This window comes from Erinaceus europaeus, chromosome 4, assembly GCF_950295315.1.
Source record: "Erinaceus europaeus chromosome 4, mEriEur2.1, whole genome shotgun sequence".
Taxonomy (NCBI): domain Eukaryota; kingdom Metazoa; phylum Chordata; class Mammalia; order Eulipotyphla; family Erinaceidae; genus Erinaceus; species Erinaceus europaeus.
The window spans coordinates 26819867-26839167 of record NC_080165.1 but is presented as its reverse complement, the minus strand read 5'-3'; the positions used below and the strand labels follow the sequence as shown (position 1 = coordinate 26839167).

The following is a 19301-nucleotide window of genomic DNA, read 5'->3' as shown; positions in this document are numbered from 1 at the left end:
TGGAATCGACCAAGTGGACATGGGGGCTACAGAACCATACTGGGGCACAGTATTCTGCAGTGGAATAGCATAATGCCAGAGATGATGATCGTAGTGTGGAAGCACTCGCGCCCCATGAGGAGCTGGCCAGTCTTGCAATGATGTTATTCCTCGCGCCCACCTTTGCTGCAGTTTTTATGAGATGTTCGTGAAATGACAGAGTGCGATCGAGAGTAACGCCAAGATAGACTGGCTGGGCTTCATGCCGGATTCTCATATCGTCAAGTTGCACATTAAGCTCACGAGAGACCGAGGCATGGTGTAGATGGAAAACAGATGATGCCGTTTTTGCAGTGCTAGGGATTAGTCGCCATTTTTTACAGTAATCAGATATCAGAGACATGTCTTTCGTGAGTGTTTCCTCGAGGATGTCGAACTTGGATGCCTGAGTTGCACAGCAGATGTCATCGGCGTAGATGAACTTCCTTGAAGAAGTTTCTGGAAGGTCATTGATGTAAATGTTAAATAGCGTAGGAGCCAGAACAGAACCCTGGGGGAGGCCACTTGAGAAAATTCTCCATCTGCTAGACTTGTCACCCAGATGCACCCGGAATCTTCTGTTTTGGAGAAGAAATGATATAGTGTTGGCCACCCATGGAGGCAGGCATCTTGAGATCTTGACTAGGAGACCACGATGCCAGACCGTGTCATAGGCTGCTGTGAGATCAACAAAGACAGCACCCGTCTTTAAATTCTTCTGGAATCCATTTTCAATGTAAATTGAGAGGGCCAGGGCTTGTTCGCAGGTAGATCTTCCTGGGCGGAAACCAGCTTGGGCGGGTGATAGGAATTTCTCTGTAAGAGGAGAAATTCGTGACAGAAGCAGCCTCTTAAGGAGTTTGTAACACACGGAGAGGAGAGAAATTGGTCTATAGCTGGCAGCCAGTGTTGGGTCTTTCTTTGGTTTCAAAACTGCTATTATCTTTGCACGACGCCAAATTTTGGGCATAGATTCGGATTCCAAGATGTGGGACAGGAATGTAGTGAGCCACTTCTTTGCCGCGGGGCCCAAGTTAAGAATGAGTTCTGGGGTGATGTTATCATAGCCAGCAGCTGTTCCGGGTTTAACCTCATATTTAAAGTCTGTAAGAATTCATGCAACCCCTTCTCAACAACAACAGCTTTAAAACGGACAGAGGATTTGAATAGACACATCTCCAAAGAGGACATACAGATGACCAATGGGCACAGGAAAAAATGCTCACTATTACTTATTGGGAAAACTCCAAAGTCCATAAGATACCACCCCCCAAATGTTGGGATGTAGGCAAAAAAGACTAGTGACAGCAAGTGTTGGTAAGGATGTGGAGGAAAAGGAACCCTCTTTCACTGTTGAGAATGTAAATTGCAACTCTTTTGAAAAATAGTATGATTGTTTTTTAAGGTTTTTAAAATTGATCTTTATTTATTTGATAGAGACATCCAGAAATTGAGAGGAAAGAGGGAGATAGAGAGGGTGAGAGACAGGCACCTGCAGTTTTGCTTCATCACTCGCAAAGCTTTCCCTCTGCAGGTGGGGACCAGGGGCTCAAACCTGAGTCCTTGCTCACTGTAATTGTTCTCAACCAGGTGCACCACTGCCCCCCATATGATTATTTTTTAAACAGTAACCCTGGCTTAAAATGCACAGTCAGAACAGTAAACAGCAATAAAAAGTAATAGGATAGAACTATCATGTGATCCAGGGGTCCCACACTGGGACATCTATCCACAAATATAACATCTGGGGTCAGGAGACAACTCCCCTAGTAAAGCATACACTTTACCATACATGAGACTCAGGTTCAAGTCCCTGCCCACCACTCCCCCCCTCATGGGGGAAGTTTCAAGAGCAGGGGAGCAGTGCTCCAGTGTATCTTTTTCTTCATCTTTCTTTTCCTCTCTGTTGCTCAACCTTTTATCTTTAAAAAAAAAAAAAAAAGTCCACTGGGAGTGGTTATGGAACTGTGCAGGCACTGAGCCTCAGAGATATTCCTAATGGTGAAAGAAAAAAAAAGAATTAACTTATGTACACCACATGCTTGTTGTAGCACTAGTAATAGTGCAGATGTGGAGACAACTTAAGTGCTCACTGATAAATGACTGGGTAAAGAAGATAAATGATTAGATAAAGATACTTATAATGAAATGCTTTTCAACTATAAAAAATATTTGCCCACCCCACCTGCAGGGGCTTCACTTCATAAATGGTAAAGCGGGTCTGCAGATGTCTATTTTTCTCTCCCTCTCTATATCTCCCCTCCCTTCTCAATTTCTCTCTTCCCTGTCAAATAAAAATATAGAAACAACAACAAAGTGATAGCCGGGAATGTTGGATTTGTAGTGCAGGTACAAAGCCCCAGTTATAACCCTGTAATCCTGGTGGCCAAAAAAAAAAAAAAGTCTGGGCATTCTAGAATAAGTTTTATACATTTTAGATGGTCCTTAGGATGAAGCTCAACATGTGTAAGTAGCCTGACTCTTGAGATGTATCTGTTCTGAAAGCCAGTTGAAAATTGCTTGGTCAGAGGGCTAAGTGTGAATCCCCACTCCACGATCAGCCCCACAAGGGCTTCTGCTCTCATTCTGTGCTCTGGGCACAGCTCCCACATCGCCAACTATGACATAGTGACCACAACACCGACAGCCAGGCACACAAGGTGGGGCAGCAGCTGTAGGGACTCCTTTTCCCACTACTGCACTTAGTGTGTCCTATGCTAGTTCAGGCCCCCACTGTGAGCCTGGGAGCTAACACCAGCGGGTGCTTGTGCAGAGAAAGGGCCTCAATACTGGATGGACAAATGGACAAATGGATGGATGGCTGGGTGGATGACTTGCCTGATATTTCTGTCCTTAGCGCTTGTGGAGAAATTCAGCCTGGACATCAGTAAAGAGGAGTGTCAGCAGCTCCTTGTGAAGTATGACTTGAGGAACAATGGCAAGTTTTGTTACTGTGACTTCATTCAGAGCTGTGTCCTCCTGCTCAAATCGAAGGAGACCTCACTGATGCAGAGAATGAAGATTCAGAATGCAAATAAGATGGTATGTGAAGTCCTTAGACAAGGCATGGGGATTTTCATTTTTCTTGACTCGCCGCAAATTCCTGTTATCTGGCTTCATCCACACAGTGGGCACAGTGAGTGTGGGGACTACAGGGAGGGCCACTGGCCAGTGGAACCCATGTCGGTGTCCTCAGATTCACCACTGTCTCCTCAGGGGCCCTTCACGCCAATCTTCTCTATTCATTCATTCACTCATTTGTTCATTTATTTTTTGTTCATTCATAATTTGTCCATTTATTACTTATTTGTTCACCACTCCCATCACCAAAGGTCTGTGTCTTCTCCATACACATGTGAAACATACACATGTCAAGCTTGTGACAATGCATATGTCTGATGTACATCACACAGGTAGAACACACGCACATACACACGGTTGATATGTGTGCTTCATATGTGGTGTGGTATGTATACAATACACGTACCTATCATGCTTGTGTGATGTGTGTATTCATATGATATAGGCAGTGTCATGTCTCTGGTGTGTGTCTGCACACACACCTGATACGCGTGGCATATGTGCCACATGTCACAACATAAGTAATCACATTCATGTTGTACAGCTATTCAAACCTATATTGTGTGCACGTCATGTGTTTTCACATATATGGCATATCTGTATCAACGCATGTGTGTGAATATCCACTTGTCGAGCTCTGTGTCTGGAAGGCGAGGGCCGGGGTGGAGGGGAGGCCTCCATTCAGCTTTGGGAATGTGCACACAGCTCAAAGATTGAGTTTCTTGGAAATGATTCCAAGATTTCCTTTCTTTCCTCCTGGAGCCTCACAAGGCTGAGGTGAACCCAGGCTGGGAGCCTGTCACCTAGATGCTGGGTTCTCAAACTCAGGAGGTTTCTCTCAGAGCCCCTGAGCACAGGCTGAATGTCAGCTGCTTGTGTACTGCACAATCCATCAGATCCCTGGACTGGCAAAGCAGGGGTTGGGGGATACAACGGAGGGAGGGCAGTGCTTCGAATGTCAACATAAGTACTGTCTTGTCCACTGTCTAGACAAGCCAGACCCTTCCCTCTGAGGTCAGATGCTAGACTCAGAACTTTTTTTCCTCTTCCTTGTATAAGCTACATCCATGATATTTGGGCAATACTAACTCATAAAAGGATGTATGACTTTTAATATATTTTGACTATATATCTATTAGTTGTCACCTGGAAATGGACCTAAAACCACATATATCCACAAAGCCACTACTGAGTGGATTCCCTGGGCCATGTTTTTTTTAATTATTTTAAGGAGAGAGAGAATGAGAGAGATGAGAAGGGAAGAAACAGGATAAAAACAGATAAAACAGCATCAATCCTTCATCCATGTGGTTCCCCAGGGTGCTCCCCAGATGGGCCAGGGCTTCACAGTGAGCTATCTTCTGCCCCCTAGTTTTTTGTTGTTGTTGTTGTTGTTTAAATATTTATTTATTTATTCCCTTTTGTTGCCCATGTTGCTTTATTGCTGTAGTTATTACTATTGTTATTGATGTCATTGTCAGATAGGACAGAGAGAAATGGAGACAGGAGGAGAAGACAGAGGGGGAGAGAAAGATAGACACCTGCAGACCTGCTTCACTGCTTGTAAAGCGACTCCCCTGCAGGTGGGGAGCCAGGGGCTCGAAGGGGACCCTTTTCCGGTCCTTGCACTTTGTGCCACGTGCACTCAACCCACTGCAAACGCTAGAAGAAGAACCCACTGTGCTACCACCCAACTCCCCCATAGTTTTTTCTTATAATTTTAAATAATTATATAGTCCTCCCTCACAACCAGTTCACCAATACTCTGACTCCACTTTTTGATTTTTCCCAGAACATGAAGCAAAGGAATTCTTCTGACACTCACATTTTATCAACTGAAATACAGAATTCATGTCATAACATGAACTGTGATAGGAGATGAATGAAATAAACACAACTATCATTGTCATTTGGAGAGCAAGCCCACTGATTCCAGCCAGCTCATGACTCAGCATCTGATCCGAGGTGTCAGGCAGATCCAGACACCCCTGCCCACTCCCAACCCCCACCTCAGACAGCAGTGGAGTGACGGTGGGGTAGCCAGGGGAGAGTGCTATTTGAGGCAAAATCAGCCACCACCTTCTCAGTTGCTGTCAAAAGTGTAGGCCAAGTTACGGAAGAGAAACATGGGGAGCTAAGTTGATGCTTTCTCAGTCTTTTCTGTGAGCAGAGAAAAGACCCTCAGAACAGCATCCAAGAATCAGGAGTCCAGCCTGGAAGGCCCTGGCCAGCCTTGGCCTTTCTCTGCTCTCTGGGCCTCTACTTTCCCTTCTATTTAATTTTTTATTTTGGATAGAGACAGAAATTGAGAGGGAAGGGTGTTATAAAGAAGGAGAATGAGAGATACCTGCAGTACTATTTCACCACTTGTGAAAACCCCCCCATGCAGGTGAGGATTGGGGGCTTGAACATGGGTCCTTGTGCATGGTAGCATGAGTGCCCTACTGAATGCATTACCTCCTGGTCCCTTGACTTCCCTTCGGTTGATGAGAGGGAAGTCATCTGGGCCCTAAGGGTGGCCAGGGCATGTGGCCTGTTGGGAAGCACTGCCCCTGTCCCCAAACCCCTCCTGAGACCTCCCTCACAGAGATACACCACTTCCATACAGCTGCCCATCCTGCCAGCTTCTTGCGTGGCGAGCTGAGCATGTTTCTGTGGTTGTTGTGAAGGCTGTGGTTGGAGGCCCCAGGGGAAGCCTGGGGAATAGGAACCCACATGCCTCACCTGTGTGACCCTCAGCTCTAGCATTTTCACCCAGTCCAGACTGAGCTGTGCTTCTGAATGGTCCTGCCTTCCATCCACCCCTGCTTTGGGGCGACCAGGAGGCCCCCTGTCAGGGAATATCTCCCCACCCACTGGTTGCCTGCCCCTTTTCTGCAGCCAGCCAAGCCCCTGTCCCACTGGTGAGCTCAGGCCCACTTCTCCCTATAGACGAGGTAAAGGGCCATTCCTCTCTGCAGGTGCAACTCAGAGAAAGTGAATGTCCTCATTAAGCAAGTCACACAGACATTTTGCATGTATGTTTTTGCATAGAAAAGGCTTATCTATGCTACTTTGCACTGTAGTATGTTAAGTGTGTGACAGCGTTATGCCTAAGAAATCTTAAATATTTTACTGGGATGGTGGAGGGTCTTGTGAAAATGCAACTACTGCCTGTGACTCACAGTGTCCTCCAAGAGGGGTCGGGTGGTGGTACCTGGTTGAGCACACACATTACCACACACAAAGATCTGGGTTCCAGCCTCCACTTCCCACCTGCAAGGGGGATGAATCATGAGCAGTGAAGTAGGTCTGCAAGTTCCTGAATATTGTCTGTCTATCTCACCCTCCCCTCTCAACTTCTCTCAGTCATATTAAAATAAAAAGGAAAAAATGGCCACCTGAAGCAGTGGGTTCCTAGTGCTGGCACCACACCGCAATGATAACTCTGGTGGTAAAGAGAGAGAGAGAGAGAAGAGAGACAGAGAAGGAAGAAGAAGAAAGAGGGGGGAAGGGAAGGAGGAGGAAGAGGGAAGGAAGAGATGGAGGGAAAAGAGGAGGGAAGGAAGGAAGGAAGGAAGGAAGGGATCCTCCAGATCTACCTGTGGTATGTCAGGGACATTCTCCACCAGCTTCCACAGCAGAGGCAACACTCTGGGGAAGGAGCTGGGCGTTGCCCATGCTCGGAGGCCAGGGCTCTGGGTGGACCAGTGCTCTTTCTTGTCGGGCTTGGTGTAAGGCAAGCTCGTGAGCACGAAGCCCCTTCTCTCCAGCACCCACAGCTGACCAGGTGAGTTGGCAGCTAGCAAAGCAACTGGCATCCTGTTAGCTTCCACCCTAGATGCTAAATAATGTAAAAAAAAAAAATGAAAGCAATTAAACATTTGTGATAATTTGTCTTATCTAGTGCCACACGAAAATTAAACTTCTGCACAACGTATTGCATGCTATTGCCCACAGCTCACCTCTGTGATATTCAGAGGCGCGTTCACTGAGGCTAAATCATGCTAACATATCTTGTTTTTCAATTGAATCACACCTAAATGAAATAATCATAGTGTAGTGTACTGTCTAATTACTAGATATAATTACAACCTTGTGATTTAAAAAACTGTTCATTATAATAATCTACTAGAGGACCTGAAATAAAATATCTCTCCCCACCCCTCTCTCTCAAACTGTTCTGAAATTGACCTGGGGTGGGCAGCACGGCTGCCTGGCTCTCTCCCTGAGTTCCTGGAAGGACTCCCTTGGCTGATGGTGTTGCCAGAATAGGTCCTCCAAGACCTACCACTGCCTTTGCCCACCCGAACCTCTGATCCACAGCCTGGGACATGCAGATCAAGAGTCTTTTTCCCAAGTTGGGGGAAGAGGAGGAGGAGGAGGGTGATGTGAGATAGTGTTTTGTTTTATCTTACTTATTTAAAAAATGTTGGGTATATGTGCCAAGGACCCGCCTAAGGACCCAGGTTTGAGCCCCCGCTCCCCACCTGCGGTGGGGATGCTTCACAAGTGGTGAAGCAGGCCTGAAGGTGTCTGTCTTTCTTTCTCCCTCTCTATCTCCTCTCCCCTCTCAGTTTCTCTCTGTCCTATCCAGTAAAATGGAAAGGAAAATGGCCACTGCTAGCAGTGCATTTGTAGTGCTGGCACTAAGCCCCAGTGAGAACCTGGGAGGAAAAAAAGTAAATAAATAAAATTAGAAATTTTTGGGCATGCCTGAGGCTTGGAAGTCCCAGGTTCAATCCCTAGCACCACCAAAAGCCAGTGCTCTGGTTGGTCTCCCTCCCCCCTTCTTTCTCTTATCTCTGTGGATATGTATGCATCTTTATGTATCTCTCATTAAAGTAAATAAAATATGCTTTAGATCTTGGAGTTAGATAGCTCACCAGGTAGGGTGCCTATCTTGCCACGCATGCAGCCCAGGTTCAAGCCCTGGCACCACATGGGAGGGGACCATGGCACCAGGGTCTACTCCAATGCTATGGTGTCCCTCCCTCCCTCTCCCTTCATCTGTCTTCCCCCCCCCCTTTTCTCATCAAATAAACAAGCAGCCTTGGAGAGGTGGGATCGCAGATGCACAAGGCCTTAGCCTGGGGAGTGGCAGGAGGGTTATTGCCAGGATTCTAACCCTGGGCCTCAAGCATGCAAGGCATATACTCTGCCTCTGAGCCACCTCCCTGGTGGTAGGACACAGTCCACACCTGAACTCATGACGGACAGCAGGGGTAGCTGCTTTACCAACACCATCACAGTCACAAGCCCTGCTAGCAGGCTCGGCCGGCTACCACTATGGAGCTGGACAGCAAAGGGGATAGTCTTGGGGGGCAGCCTGTCCCCTGTCCCTGGGACCCCAGTCTGTCCATACTGCCCTTTCACTCAAAAATCTTGTGCTCACCCCAACCCCCTTGGCTTGGGGTCTCTCTTCCAGACTGAGACAGGCCCAGAGACGTGTTCCTTCTATTCTGCCCTGCTGCGGATCCAGCCCCAGATCGTGCACTGCTGGAGGCCCATGCGTCGCACCTTCAAGAGCTACGACGAGGCTGGCTCGGGGTTCCTGAGCGTGGGGGACTTCAGGAAGGTGAGCACAGCTCTCTGTATGTCCAGACAAGGGAGCTCCTGCCATGGCTGTGCCCAGAAAACCTCAAGAGAAGACCCCCCCAAACACATACACACACCAATAGTCAGAAAACCTCAAGAAGACCCTCCCCAACACATACATCAATGGTCCAGGGGTGAATGACCCTCAAGACCTTACTTCCTGGGGACCCCCCCAAAGTTATCAAGAGCTCAGTCCCCTCACCTGCAGATCCAATGTCATCCTGGTAGTTTCTGGAACCTTGCAGGGACCCTCCTGGGAGTGGGCTGTGAGCCCTGCTGCCCTGAAAGGCTCTTTCCCAGAAGTCCCCTACAGCATCTCATGGCAGGCCATAGCGTCCCTGGCCGAAAGGCAGGCAGAGTGATGTCACAGCGGAGCTAGGTACACAGCAGATATCTGGGAGATCAGGTCCTGTGGGAAAGGGACAATGGAGATCACTGGGCACTACCCGGTCTGTGTCCTTGGCTGTGCTTGTCAAAGGCCCACAGTCCCTGCCCTCCCTCAGGCCACATTGACCCCAAGGACTGTGCCCCCCCCCCCCACTTAAGATCCTGAGAGCAATCTCCAGCCGCCCTGCCCCCTCCCCTGAACTTGTCTCTGGACCTGCCAGACAGGTGAGAGGAGGCCCAGCTCCATTTGACAGGAGGTCTCAGCCTGGCCCAGGGTCGCAGCTGGGGTGGGGCAGGGCACGGGGAATGAGGGGAGGGCTGCTCTGAGGGTGAGAAAGGCCGGCAGAGGGAGAGCAGTGGGCATGTCCCCTCACGGTCAGACGGCGGGAGGACGAGCCAGGCTGCGCGTCTCCTCCAGGTCCTGCGGCAGTACAGCATCAACCTCTCGGAAGAGGAGTTCTTCCACATCCTGGAGTACTACGACAAGACGCTGTCCTCCAGGATCTCCTACAACGACTTCCTCAGGGCCTTCCTCCAGTAGCCGCTCTGTGCCCAGCACACTGGGGCTCAGGTCTTGTGCTCCAGGACTAATAAAACCATACGGCAGGAGGGGTCACGAACTGTCCAGTGTCTCTAGAAGTGCCCCCCATACGCACACACACACACCCCACGCCGAGCCCTGCAGGATTCTGCCAGTGACTCTGCCCACGAGCCCAGGTCCGATGCTGACCCTCCCTCTCTGATCTCCAAGTGGCCCGAGGTCACCCCGCTGTGCGTCCGGCACCTCTCAGGCCTTATTTTGAGCAAATAAAAATGTTTAATTAAGCTTTGCAAGAATGACTCTGTAGACTTTTAAGAATGACCAAGGGTAACATACGCACACACTGAGAATTGCTGGAGACAGGGTTCAGGAGGACCTGCTGAGTGCCTGGCACACCAAAGGAAGGCCTGGCCTCTAGTCTGGGCCTGAGCAACAACCCCTCCCTGGTTAGATATGTGGGCAGCCACTAGCTCATCCCCGGGCCACAGCCCTGAAGGGGAGGGGTGGGGAGAAGCGGTTAGGTCCTGCTCAGGATTCCTAGGCCCTGCTGTGCTCCAGCTGGCCACTGACCAGGCACTTCCCCAGATATGAAGGAGGCCTGACAGACAAGCTTCAAGTTGCCACTCTCCTTTCCACTTATTGCTGCCTTCTGGAAGGTTCCAGCAGGAAGGACAGAAGAGCAGTCAGGAGAACCTCCCCCTCAGCAGTGTGGCCACAGGCTATCGCCCACCCCAGGCCCTACAGGGCTGTGTTGCCTCACTGAGGTCCTCCTGAAAATGAAATGAAAATGTACTGCGTTACCTTTGTCTCCCTGTGTCCTGGACTCAACGCTCCTTTCAAACTGGAACCCAGACTGGGAGGAGTGGGCTTCCAGGGAGGCCACAGGGACAGGCGCTGGCCTGGCCTGCTCTCACCCTGGAGCAGAGTGCCTGAGCTGCCTGCCCCAGTTTTCCTGTGGAGAGCCACCCTCGGCCAGATTGTGTGAGCCCACCAGCCTCACAGAGGTGCTGCCTGGGCCACACAGACACCACCTCTGCTGCCTCCGGAGCCAGAGGCAGCCCAGCCACAGAGGGAGGGGCTCTCTGGCCTCCATGTCCTCCTGTCCCTGCAGTCACAGGCACTGGCCAAGGCAGCCCCTGGAAACGACTGGCAGTCTAGGAGGCAGGTGGTGTTGATGACTTGTCTTTGATTTCAACACAATTAAAACAAAAAAAGAGGATTCTTCTGGAGACTTTGCACAATTTGCGTAAGTACAGATGTGGCCTGACTGGGAGAGAGAGTTCTGGGGGCTGCTGACCTGAGGCTGTTGCAGCTTCCAGGAAGCCCCACCAGCTGCATGCAAGAATCAGGGAGCACCCAGAGACAGATCCCTGCCTTCTCCCCAGGGTGCTGGCTGGGAAAGGAGAGTCACAGAGGCTGCCAGAGCCTATCTCCCCTTCTCTCATGGGGAGCAGAAAGTCTTAGGTACAGTGAGGACCAGGCTGCAGCCTGGGACCCTCAGAGCCCTCACAGGTGACTTAGTGGACACCGGGCTAAAGAGCCCTCCCACTCAGGGCTGGGACCAAGGACACAACCAGGGGGATTTCTGGGGGAGTGTGGATGGACTTTGGCCCCCACAGCACATCTGGGGGACTCAGGTGGGGAGGGGTGTGAGGAGGGCCTGGGGACTCAGAGCATTTGATTTTTTTTTTTTAACTGCCACCAGGATTATCACTGGGGTTTTATGCCAGCACTACAAATCCACTGCTTCTAGCATTTTTTTTTACTTCTATTTGCGGGGACAGAGAAATTGAGGAGGGGACAGATAAGGAAAGAGAGAGAGAGAGAGAGAGAGAGAGAGAGACTTGCAGACCTGCTTCACCACTCCTGAAGCATTCACCCCTGCAGGTGGGGAGCAAGGGCTTGAACCTAGGTCCTTGGGCATGATAGTAGGTTCACTCAACCAGGTGCACCACCACCTGACCCCTGTAGTTTTCTTTTTTAAGTCCTCCTCTTGGGAGTAATGAGGAGGGGGCAGAAATACACGCCCAGCTGGAGTCACGGCTGCAGGAAGGCGAGAGCTCAGGAGCCTGTGGCTGAGGTTGAGTTGGGACTTCAGAGCACCCTCGCCCACCACACACATAATCATCCGGTCCGCTGTTGGGGGCATCCAGGAGGGCCGCAGAGCCAAACTTGAGGGTCAGCAGCATGAAGAAAGACCCACAGGTCAGCTGGGAGCAAGCTTCCACCTAGCTCAACCCTTGCCAGGGCCCTGCCAATTCCCAAGAGGATAAGGCACAAAAAACACCCTGGCATCCTTCCCTGTGCCACCCACAAAGGCTAGCTGACCACAGACAGACCAGCCAGGGTCTGTGGGCTCTTTCTGCGAAATCTGTGGACGAAGGATGGTTCTTATATATGTATTTCTAATAGCTAAAGTAGAAGTGGAAAGAAGAGAAACACAGATTAGCATCCTACAAAACCTAAAGTCTTTTTTTTAATTACTATATGTATTGGATAGAGACAGCCAGATATTGAAGAGGGGGATATAGAGAGGGAGAGAGACAGACACCTGCAGCCCTGCTTCACCACTCGTGAAGCTTTGCCCCTGCAAGTGGGGACCTAAAGTCTTTACCGTCTGACCCTTTACAGAGAAAGTGAGCTGAGCCCTGCTAAGAGCAGTGCCCAAATTTAAAAAAGGAAGATCAAAATAAATAAAAAGGAAAACCACACATCTGACCAGTAGGGACTAACAGCAGACAGAGGGAAGCCACAGGGAAGAGTCCAGGGGAAGTGGCAGGGCCATGGGGCTGTGTGGTGGTGCACTGTGCTGAGTGCACGTTATGGTCCCTGAGGATCCGCATTCAAGTCCCTGCTCCCCACCTGCAGGGGGGAAGCTTCAGGAGCAGTGAGGCAGTACTGCAGATCTCTCTCACCCTCCCTACCTCCCCCTCAACTCTCAATTTCTCATATCAAATAAAAAATACTTAAAAATTAAAGCAAAGTAGTAGGGATGGTATTGTCAGTGGGAGTGAAAACAGCCTTAAGGTAGAAGGGGCCTCCTGGTGGCAGGGGAGCTTGGGTGAAGGCAGCAGCTGATGTAAAGGTCTCCTGGCAGATATGATGTCTTGCGAACACCTGCCCAGCATCCCTGAATCAAATCCAGGAATCAGGAGTGGTCCAGCCAGGGCACACCTCAGTCACCCCCCCCCCCAACACACAGGAAGAAGGGGGAGGGCGGGGAGGGACTCGGCCCCCACATTTATCTAATAAACCTCCATTCAGTCCGTTAGTGGGTGGAGCCTACAGGCAGAAATTCATCTTTAAAGTATGAACAAGAACAGCACTAGCTTTGGGGGTTCCAAGCCCCCCTACACACACTCACACACCCTGGCTACAGTTAGGAAAAACTCAGTCACAGAAATGGAAGATTGTCATTTGAAAATCTTTCCTCCCAGTCTGTGGGTGGTGTCTTCATTATCATAACAGACGACAACGGATCAGTGAATGAGACTGAACCAGTGGATATATGAGTGAGTAGGTAGGCGGGTCAGTAGGTTGGTGAGTAAAAAGAAGGAAGGAAGGAAGGAAGGAAGGAAGGAAGGAAGGAAGGAAGGAAGGAAGGAAGGAAGGAAGGAAGGAAGGAAGGAGGGAGGGAGGGAGGGAGGGAGGGAGGGAGGGAGGGAGGACGGATGGGTGGATGAGTGGACAGGCTGAATGAACTGGTGAGCATATAAGTGGATAGGTGGAAGGATAGGTGAATGAAAATGGCGGACTTTTGCAGCAAGGAAGCCTTGAGACTGGAGTCATGGAACCTGCCAGTGTGTGCTGAGGTCAACCCCAGACACTTAGCTTAACATGACCTCCAGGATGTGCATGCACCACCACCTGCAGGAAGTGCCCAGAGCTCTTGTCATCCACAGACAGTTTTGATGGATCTGGCAGAGGGTCAGACACTGCCACATAGAGGATCCTGGGCCTCTGAACTCTGTCTAAGATGCAAGACTTTGTCAGGAGGACACCATTTGCTCCCCACCTCCCTCCCACCACCAAGACACCCAGAGATATACAGGAAGAGGCACTGGGCAGACTGCTTCTTTTTACAAAGACTTTATTGTCTTGACATGCTTGACAAAAAAAATAATAATAATACAGCCACAATCAAGTTATGTCAAAATGACTGAGGAACATGGTATCATTCATACCCCAGGACTCTGAATGCATTTTCCCTTAATGCCACAGATGCCGGCGCAACTTCTTTCCCACATAAAAAATACACCCTATTCTCAAGATACCTTAGGGGGGAAAACTTTTTATAGTTCTTGGTCCACACAGAAATTCAGTAGTAGTGGCTGGATGGGTCTTGTGATTTCTCTACCCAACTCGTGTGCCCTCCCTGCATGTCCCCGGAAACCTCCCCCTGCCACCAGAAATTCCTTGGGTGTAACAGGATTCCTACCAGCCCGCACCCCACAGAGCAAAGCTGGTTGCACCACTGTGGTACCCTCAGCCCTCAGAGAACCCTGAAGAAGGAAAGTAACTGTGGTCTCTGGGTGCCAGGACTCTGGACTCCAGGCTCTAATCTGGATAAGAAGCCAGAGAGGTTTCAAACAAGGAGCATGAGCCCTGGGCCAGGCACGCTGCACAGGGACAGAGTGAGGGGAAAGTGGTGGCAGAGCAAGGGCTCGGAGGCCAGACTTAGGAACCCTGCCTATGCCCCTCTGGGCTGTGCACCCACAGGCAATATGCCTCGCTGCGCTGATTTCAGCTTCCTCCTTTGCAAAATGGGGACAACAGTACTCAGCTTGCAGGACTGTCTGAAAACGAAATGAAGTTGGGTTTGCAAAGAGCCGGTCAAGGGTTGGTTCCCAGGGTTACGAATGGGACCAGGCCAAAATGGCTGTCCTACGTCAGGAGTACACGAATTTAAGGAGGTGCAAAAAAAAAAAAAATCCAAGTTCAGTAATCAGGATGAATGGCACTATTTTAACGTCATCTTTAAAACTCAAATTTGTAAAAGAAAAAGGGGGACAAAAGGATGGGGCTGGCAAAACAGCTCACTCAGAGTGCACTGCTTGGCCATATTCAAGACCCAGGTTTGAGCCCAGCCCCCGCAGTGATGGAAGCTTCGGTGCTGTGGTGTCTGGCTCTCTGTCTCTCTCTGCCCCTCTCCTCCTGCCTCTGTATTACTCTAACTGAAGAAGCCAGTCCATAGTGGTGAAGCCCCAGAGACAACCGAAAACAGACAGCACGACTCAGTGATGAACAGAAATGGCAAATGGTTAAAGACAGAACTCGCACCCACATCTCCCCGACTCTCCCTAATCAGGCCTGCTGCCTCCACCGTCCTCCACCGTCCTCAGAAACTCCACCCAGGCCCCAATCCTAGTGGAAAGAAGAACCCCTCCACTCCAGGAGGAGCTCCCCCAGCAGGCAGGGTGTGCTGTCCTGATGTCACTCTCTTGTTAACAGGGAGGGCTGGTCTCCGTCCCAGCAGGAATGAGGAGCCAGCCAGGCTTCCCAGATGTGGGCAGACAGAACCCAAACAGTGAGGGGCACCATGAGGGGGCCCATTATGGGAGAAGAGCAAGAAATGAAATCCAGTCATAGAGTTAGGAGGAGTGTGTGTGTCTTTGTGTATATGTCTGTCTGTGTCTCTGTATTTGCAGGTCTCTGTGTGTACACACCCACATGGGTACAAGTATGTGCTGGCTTGCCTGTGGAGTTCTACAAAGCAGCACAGCCCCTACTGGGCCAGGAGCCATCCAAGGCCAGGGACCCCTCCCCCACAGCCAGTCCCGGGCACTCCAATGGCTCACTCTGTGGAACCAGTCCCCTAAACCCAGGCTCCCCGAGAATGCCGGGAATGCTCAGGCCACTGTTCAAGTCAGCGGAAACGCCCACAGGGAGAAAACGGGGTAACTGCACGAGGCGAATGGCTCTGGCCAGGTGCTGTCCGAATTCCTGAGATGCCCCTGAAGCCCAGTGGGGGTGGGATAGCCCCAAGGCAGGGGAGGGTGGAACAGCCTTCTCTTCTCTCCAGCCGGAGCAGGCTGCAAAGTCTCCCACCCCCACACCTCACCCTGGCCCCCTGGGTTTGCAAGCACACAGAGCCTCAATCAGAGGGAGAATTTTGTGCGAGAACTTCCAATATCGTCCAAGAACAGCAGCTTCCCCAACCTGCAGAGGTGTGGGGCCAGGAAGGATGAAGGCGCGACGGTCCCCCAAGCTTACTCTGTGCTTAGGAGGTACGCACGGAATGTACACGCAGGAAAGAGCAACAAGCACAGAGCCCCTGACAGGGAGCCCCCCCGCAGAGTCCCCAACTCCAGGTGACAGTCAGCTGAAGCGTCAGAGGCGATTTCTTCCTCCCAAGGCCTCGGCCCATCTGGCAGGCTGGAACCCACAATCAAACAGGTGTTCTGTATGGGAGGAAGGGTGTTGGGCATCCGTGCTCTCAACCAGGCAAACGGAGTTGGTGTGCACGGGAAGGGCCAGGCTGGCAGGCATAGTCAGGAGTTCCGGGGCGTGGGCAGGTCGATGACTATGGGCGGATTCACAGGCTGGTAGTTGACGGTGCACACGGATGCATTCACATAGGTGGTCGTGCCGTCCGCCATGACTCCATACCCTGCAAAGGGAGCGCGGGCAAGTCAGGGCTGAGGGGCCAAAACCAGAGCGGTGAGGGCCGTGTGCTGGGAGTGGGAGTCGGGAGGAGGGCACTTTACAGGATGGACTGAGTGCTGAACCTCCTGAACTAGTCTATGTGTACAGAGAGGGTAATGGCAGGTGCTCCTCCCACACGGCTGAGTGAGACCCAGTAGCTGGAAAGCAGGCAGCAAAGCCTCCTCACTGACAGCGTCCTCAGCACCATCACCACCACCACCAGCATCATCACCATCACAGTGACCACCACGTCAGCAGAAATGCCCACAGGAAGAAAATGGGTAACTCACCAAGGTCACTACCAAAAGCCACTGCCACCAACAGTGACCTCACCATCAAACCCTAAGCACCAATCTCAAATGTCATCACCAGCAACCATCATCACCTCCACCACAGTTCCGTCACCATCAGTACCATCAGCATCACTATCACAGCCACCCATCACCATCATCACCCTTGCCACCATCACCACTATTACCATGACCTTTCTTCTCTCACCCTCTACCCCACCATACCTTTGCCCACATCTACTTTCCAGAATGCTCCTTTATGCTTCAGCTCAGCTCACCTCCAAACCAGAAGGGCCACGCCACCCATCCCTTGGTTTCTGTCCTGTTTGGCCCGTATGGTCACGAAGAGGTGTGACTTGCTCACACACAACCTTAGACCTAGCAGCTCCATGCTCATAGTTGGGCTGCAGAAAGTGAGCCATCCCCTTCCCACCGACAGGAGTTACTTCATCTCTTCCCAGACTATTCACCCTCTGCCTTGGATGGCCCACAGCCTGTGAGCGCCTCACGGTCAGGAAAGTTCCACTCACTCCTGTCCCCTGAAAACACCATGTGAGCCCCATGGTGAAGGCATAAGGGGCTCCATGGCCAATGGCTTCCTGGCAGGGTGACCTGGAAAAGTGAAATGAAGTTTCTAGAAGGAGGATAAGGAGGGTCTGCCTAATGGAGCTCAGGCACTGATGAGGACAGGCCACCTGAGGGCTGATGGAGAACTCATGCGTGCAGCACCAGATTGGGGTGCAGGCAGTCAGGTTGGAGGAGACGCTGCAGCTCTGCCCACTGTCCCACAGCGTGAGCCATGGCTCACACAAGGGCGCACTGCTGCTGCAGTGTAGCCCTACCCCAGGCCACAATGAGGAAGAGTGAAGAAACACTGTAGCCTTTCAGGAAGCAGCCCTCCCCATCTAAGAAGCAGCTACTCCACTACCAGACATTGGGGCTTAAACAGGAGAGGGCCACCAGCCTGAAGTATATCCACCATACCCCCTAGCACCCCCTAGGAATATTTAAATGTCCTCTCCCCCAGAAAGACCAACTCTCAAACATATCCCTGCTGGAGGCATGGCAGCCACTCTGGGATCTGAGGAAGTAAGCCCAACTCCTGCTTGACCGTGTGTCTACCTTCCTATTATGATCAGTAGTAAATAAACTAACTGGTCATTGGGACAGCACACCAATGATCAGCTACTAGCTTACCGCCAGGCTGAGGAGTGGGAAAGGTTTGCTAAGCACATGTGAGAAAGGAGCTGCTTCCCTCCAGTGAGGGAGCAGGAGCAGGGGCAGTGGTCTGGCCTGAAGTCCACCAAAGCAGGACATTTTTAGGTACAGAGTCCCAGTGATAATCCTCATGGAAAAACAAAAGTACAGAGAGTACAGGAATCTTTCACTGCTGGGCCCGAGGTAGATAGCATAATGGTTATGCAAAGAGACATTCATGCCTGAGGCTCCAAAGCTCAGGTTCAATCCCCACACACACACCACCAGAGCTGAGCAGTGCTCTGGTTAAAAAAATAAAAATAAAAAAGAGGGAGTCGGGCTGTAGTGCAGCAGGTTAAGCGCATGGGGCACAAAGCGCAAGGACCGGCATAAGGATCCCGGTTCAAGCCCCCAGCTCCCCACCTGCAGGGGAGTCACTTCATAGGCAGTAAAGCAGGTCTGCAGGTGTCTGTCTTTCTCTCCCCCTCTCTGTCTTCCCCTCCTCTCTCTATTTCTCTCTGTCCTATCCAACAATAAACGACATCAACAACAACAATAATAACCACAACAAGGCTACAACAACAAGGGCAACAAAAGGGGGTTGCCAGCCTACTGACCTTCATGGATGTGGCCAAAGACATGCAGTCTCGGCTGGACCCGTCTCTGCACCGTGTTGAGCAGCTCCACGCAGCCCACCCTCTGCATCTTCTTGGGGACCCAGTCCAGGAAGCCTGCATGGGGAGTGGGGGGAGGAGGAGGAGGCCAGTGATCAGAGCCTGGTGTGCAGCCTCAGGCCTCTGCACAGGGGACAGCTTTCTGCAGCCTCAGAGGGAGACCCCGGAGCCAGATACAGGTTGGGGGTCCTGCTCAGTAACCATGAGTTCCTCGATTGTCACTCACACTGGAGTGTGGACTTTGGTCTAGTGAGTGCGGGAGCCATGAAGGGTTATAGAGGGATGACATTGAGAGGGGTAGATAGCATACTGGTTATGCAAAGAGACTCCTCTCATTTGGAGCCTGAAGCTCCAAAGTCCCAGGTTCAATCCCCCACACTACCATAAGCCAGAGCTGAGCAGTGCTCTGATTAAAAAAAATAAATAAATAGAAGGATGGCATAACCAAGGGTCCAGAGGACCAGCTCTGTGAGCTGGCAGGGCCAGTGAGGAGGCCACGACAGTCACAGAGGAAGCAGCACATGCCGGACTGGATGAGGTGGGTGAGGCAGAGAAGAGGAGTCAGGGTGCAGTCGGGGGGGGCATCGCAGGGACGGGCTGAGCGACAGGGTACAAGACACGAAGAAATGGGCAGGGAGGAGAGCTACTGGCGGCTGGGATCCACAGGCCTTGAGAACAGCTGAGGTGAAAGGGACAAGGCCCCAGGGTACTCACAGGTGAGGGGTACACAGGTGGAGAGGACTCATGCCTGTGGAGGCCCATTTGTCACATGAGTAGAAAGGAAAGAGAGTCACAGCCTCCCCGTGTGGCAGTGAGAACCATGGGGTCACATGCTGACACACAGTAGGTGCTCAGACAATGAAGATGAGAGTCAGTGACTTGTCTCCAATA

At 51.2% G+C, this 19301-nt stretch overlaps 2 protein-coding genes across 4 annotated transcripts in view; one reads left to right on the top strand and one right to left on the bottom strand.

The window, feature by feature from the left end:
• Positions 1-9900, top strand: part of EFCAB6 (EF-hand calcium binding domain 6) — a 259282-nt gene extending 249382 nt beyond the window's left edge. For both annotated transcript variants that reach the window (XM_060189120.1, XM_060189121.1), the window contains 3 exons: positions 2876-3060; positions 8507-8656; positions 9482-9900. In XM_060189120.1, the coding sequence (XP_060045103.1) occupies positions 2876-3060; positions 8507-8656; positions 9482-9604 (458 nt within the window). In that variant the 3' untranslated portion in view covers positions 9605-9900. The remainder of the gene's footprint in view (positions 1-2875; positions 3061-8506; positions 8657-9481) is intronic.
• A 5802-nt stretch (positions 9901-15702) lies between these two features.
• The window catches only part of MPPED1 (metallophosphoesterase domain containing 1), a 69453-nt gene continuing 65854 nt past the window's right edge, over positions 15703-19301 (bottom strand). For both annotated transcript variants that reach the window (XM_016188319.2, XM_007523452.3), the window contains exons 6-7: positions 18354-18467; positions 15703-16214 (exon numbers count right to left, since the gene is read on the bottom strand). In XM_016188319.2, coding sequence (XP_016043805.1) covers positions 16096-16214; positions 18354-18467 — 233 coding nt within the window. In that variant the 3' untranslated portion in view covers positions 15703-16095. The remainder of the gene's footprint in view (positions 16215-18353; positions 18468-19301) is intronic.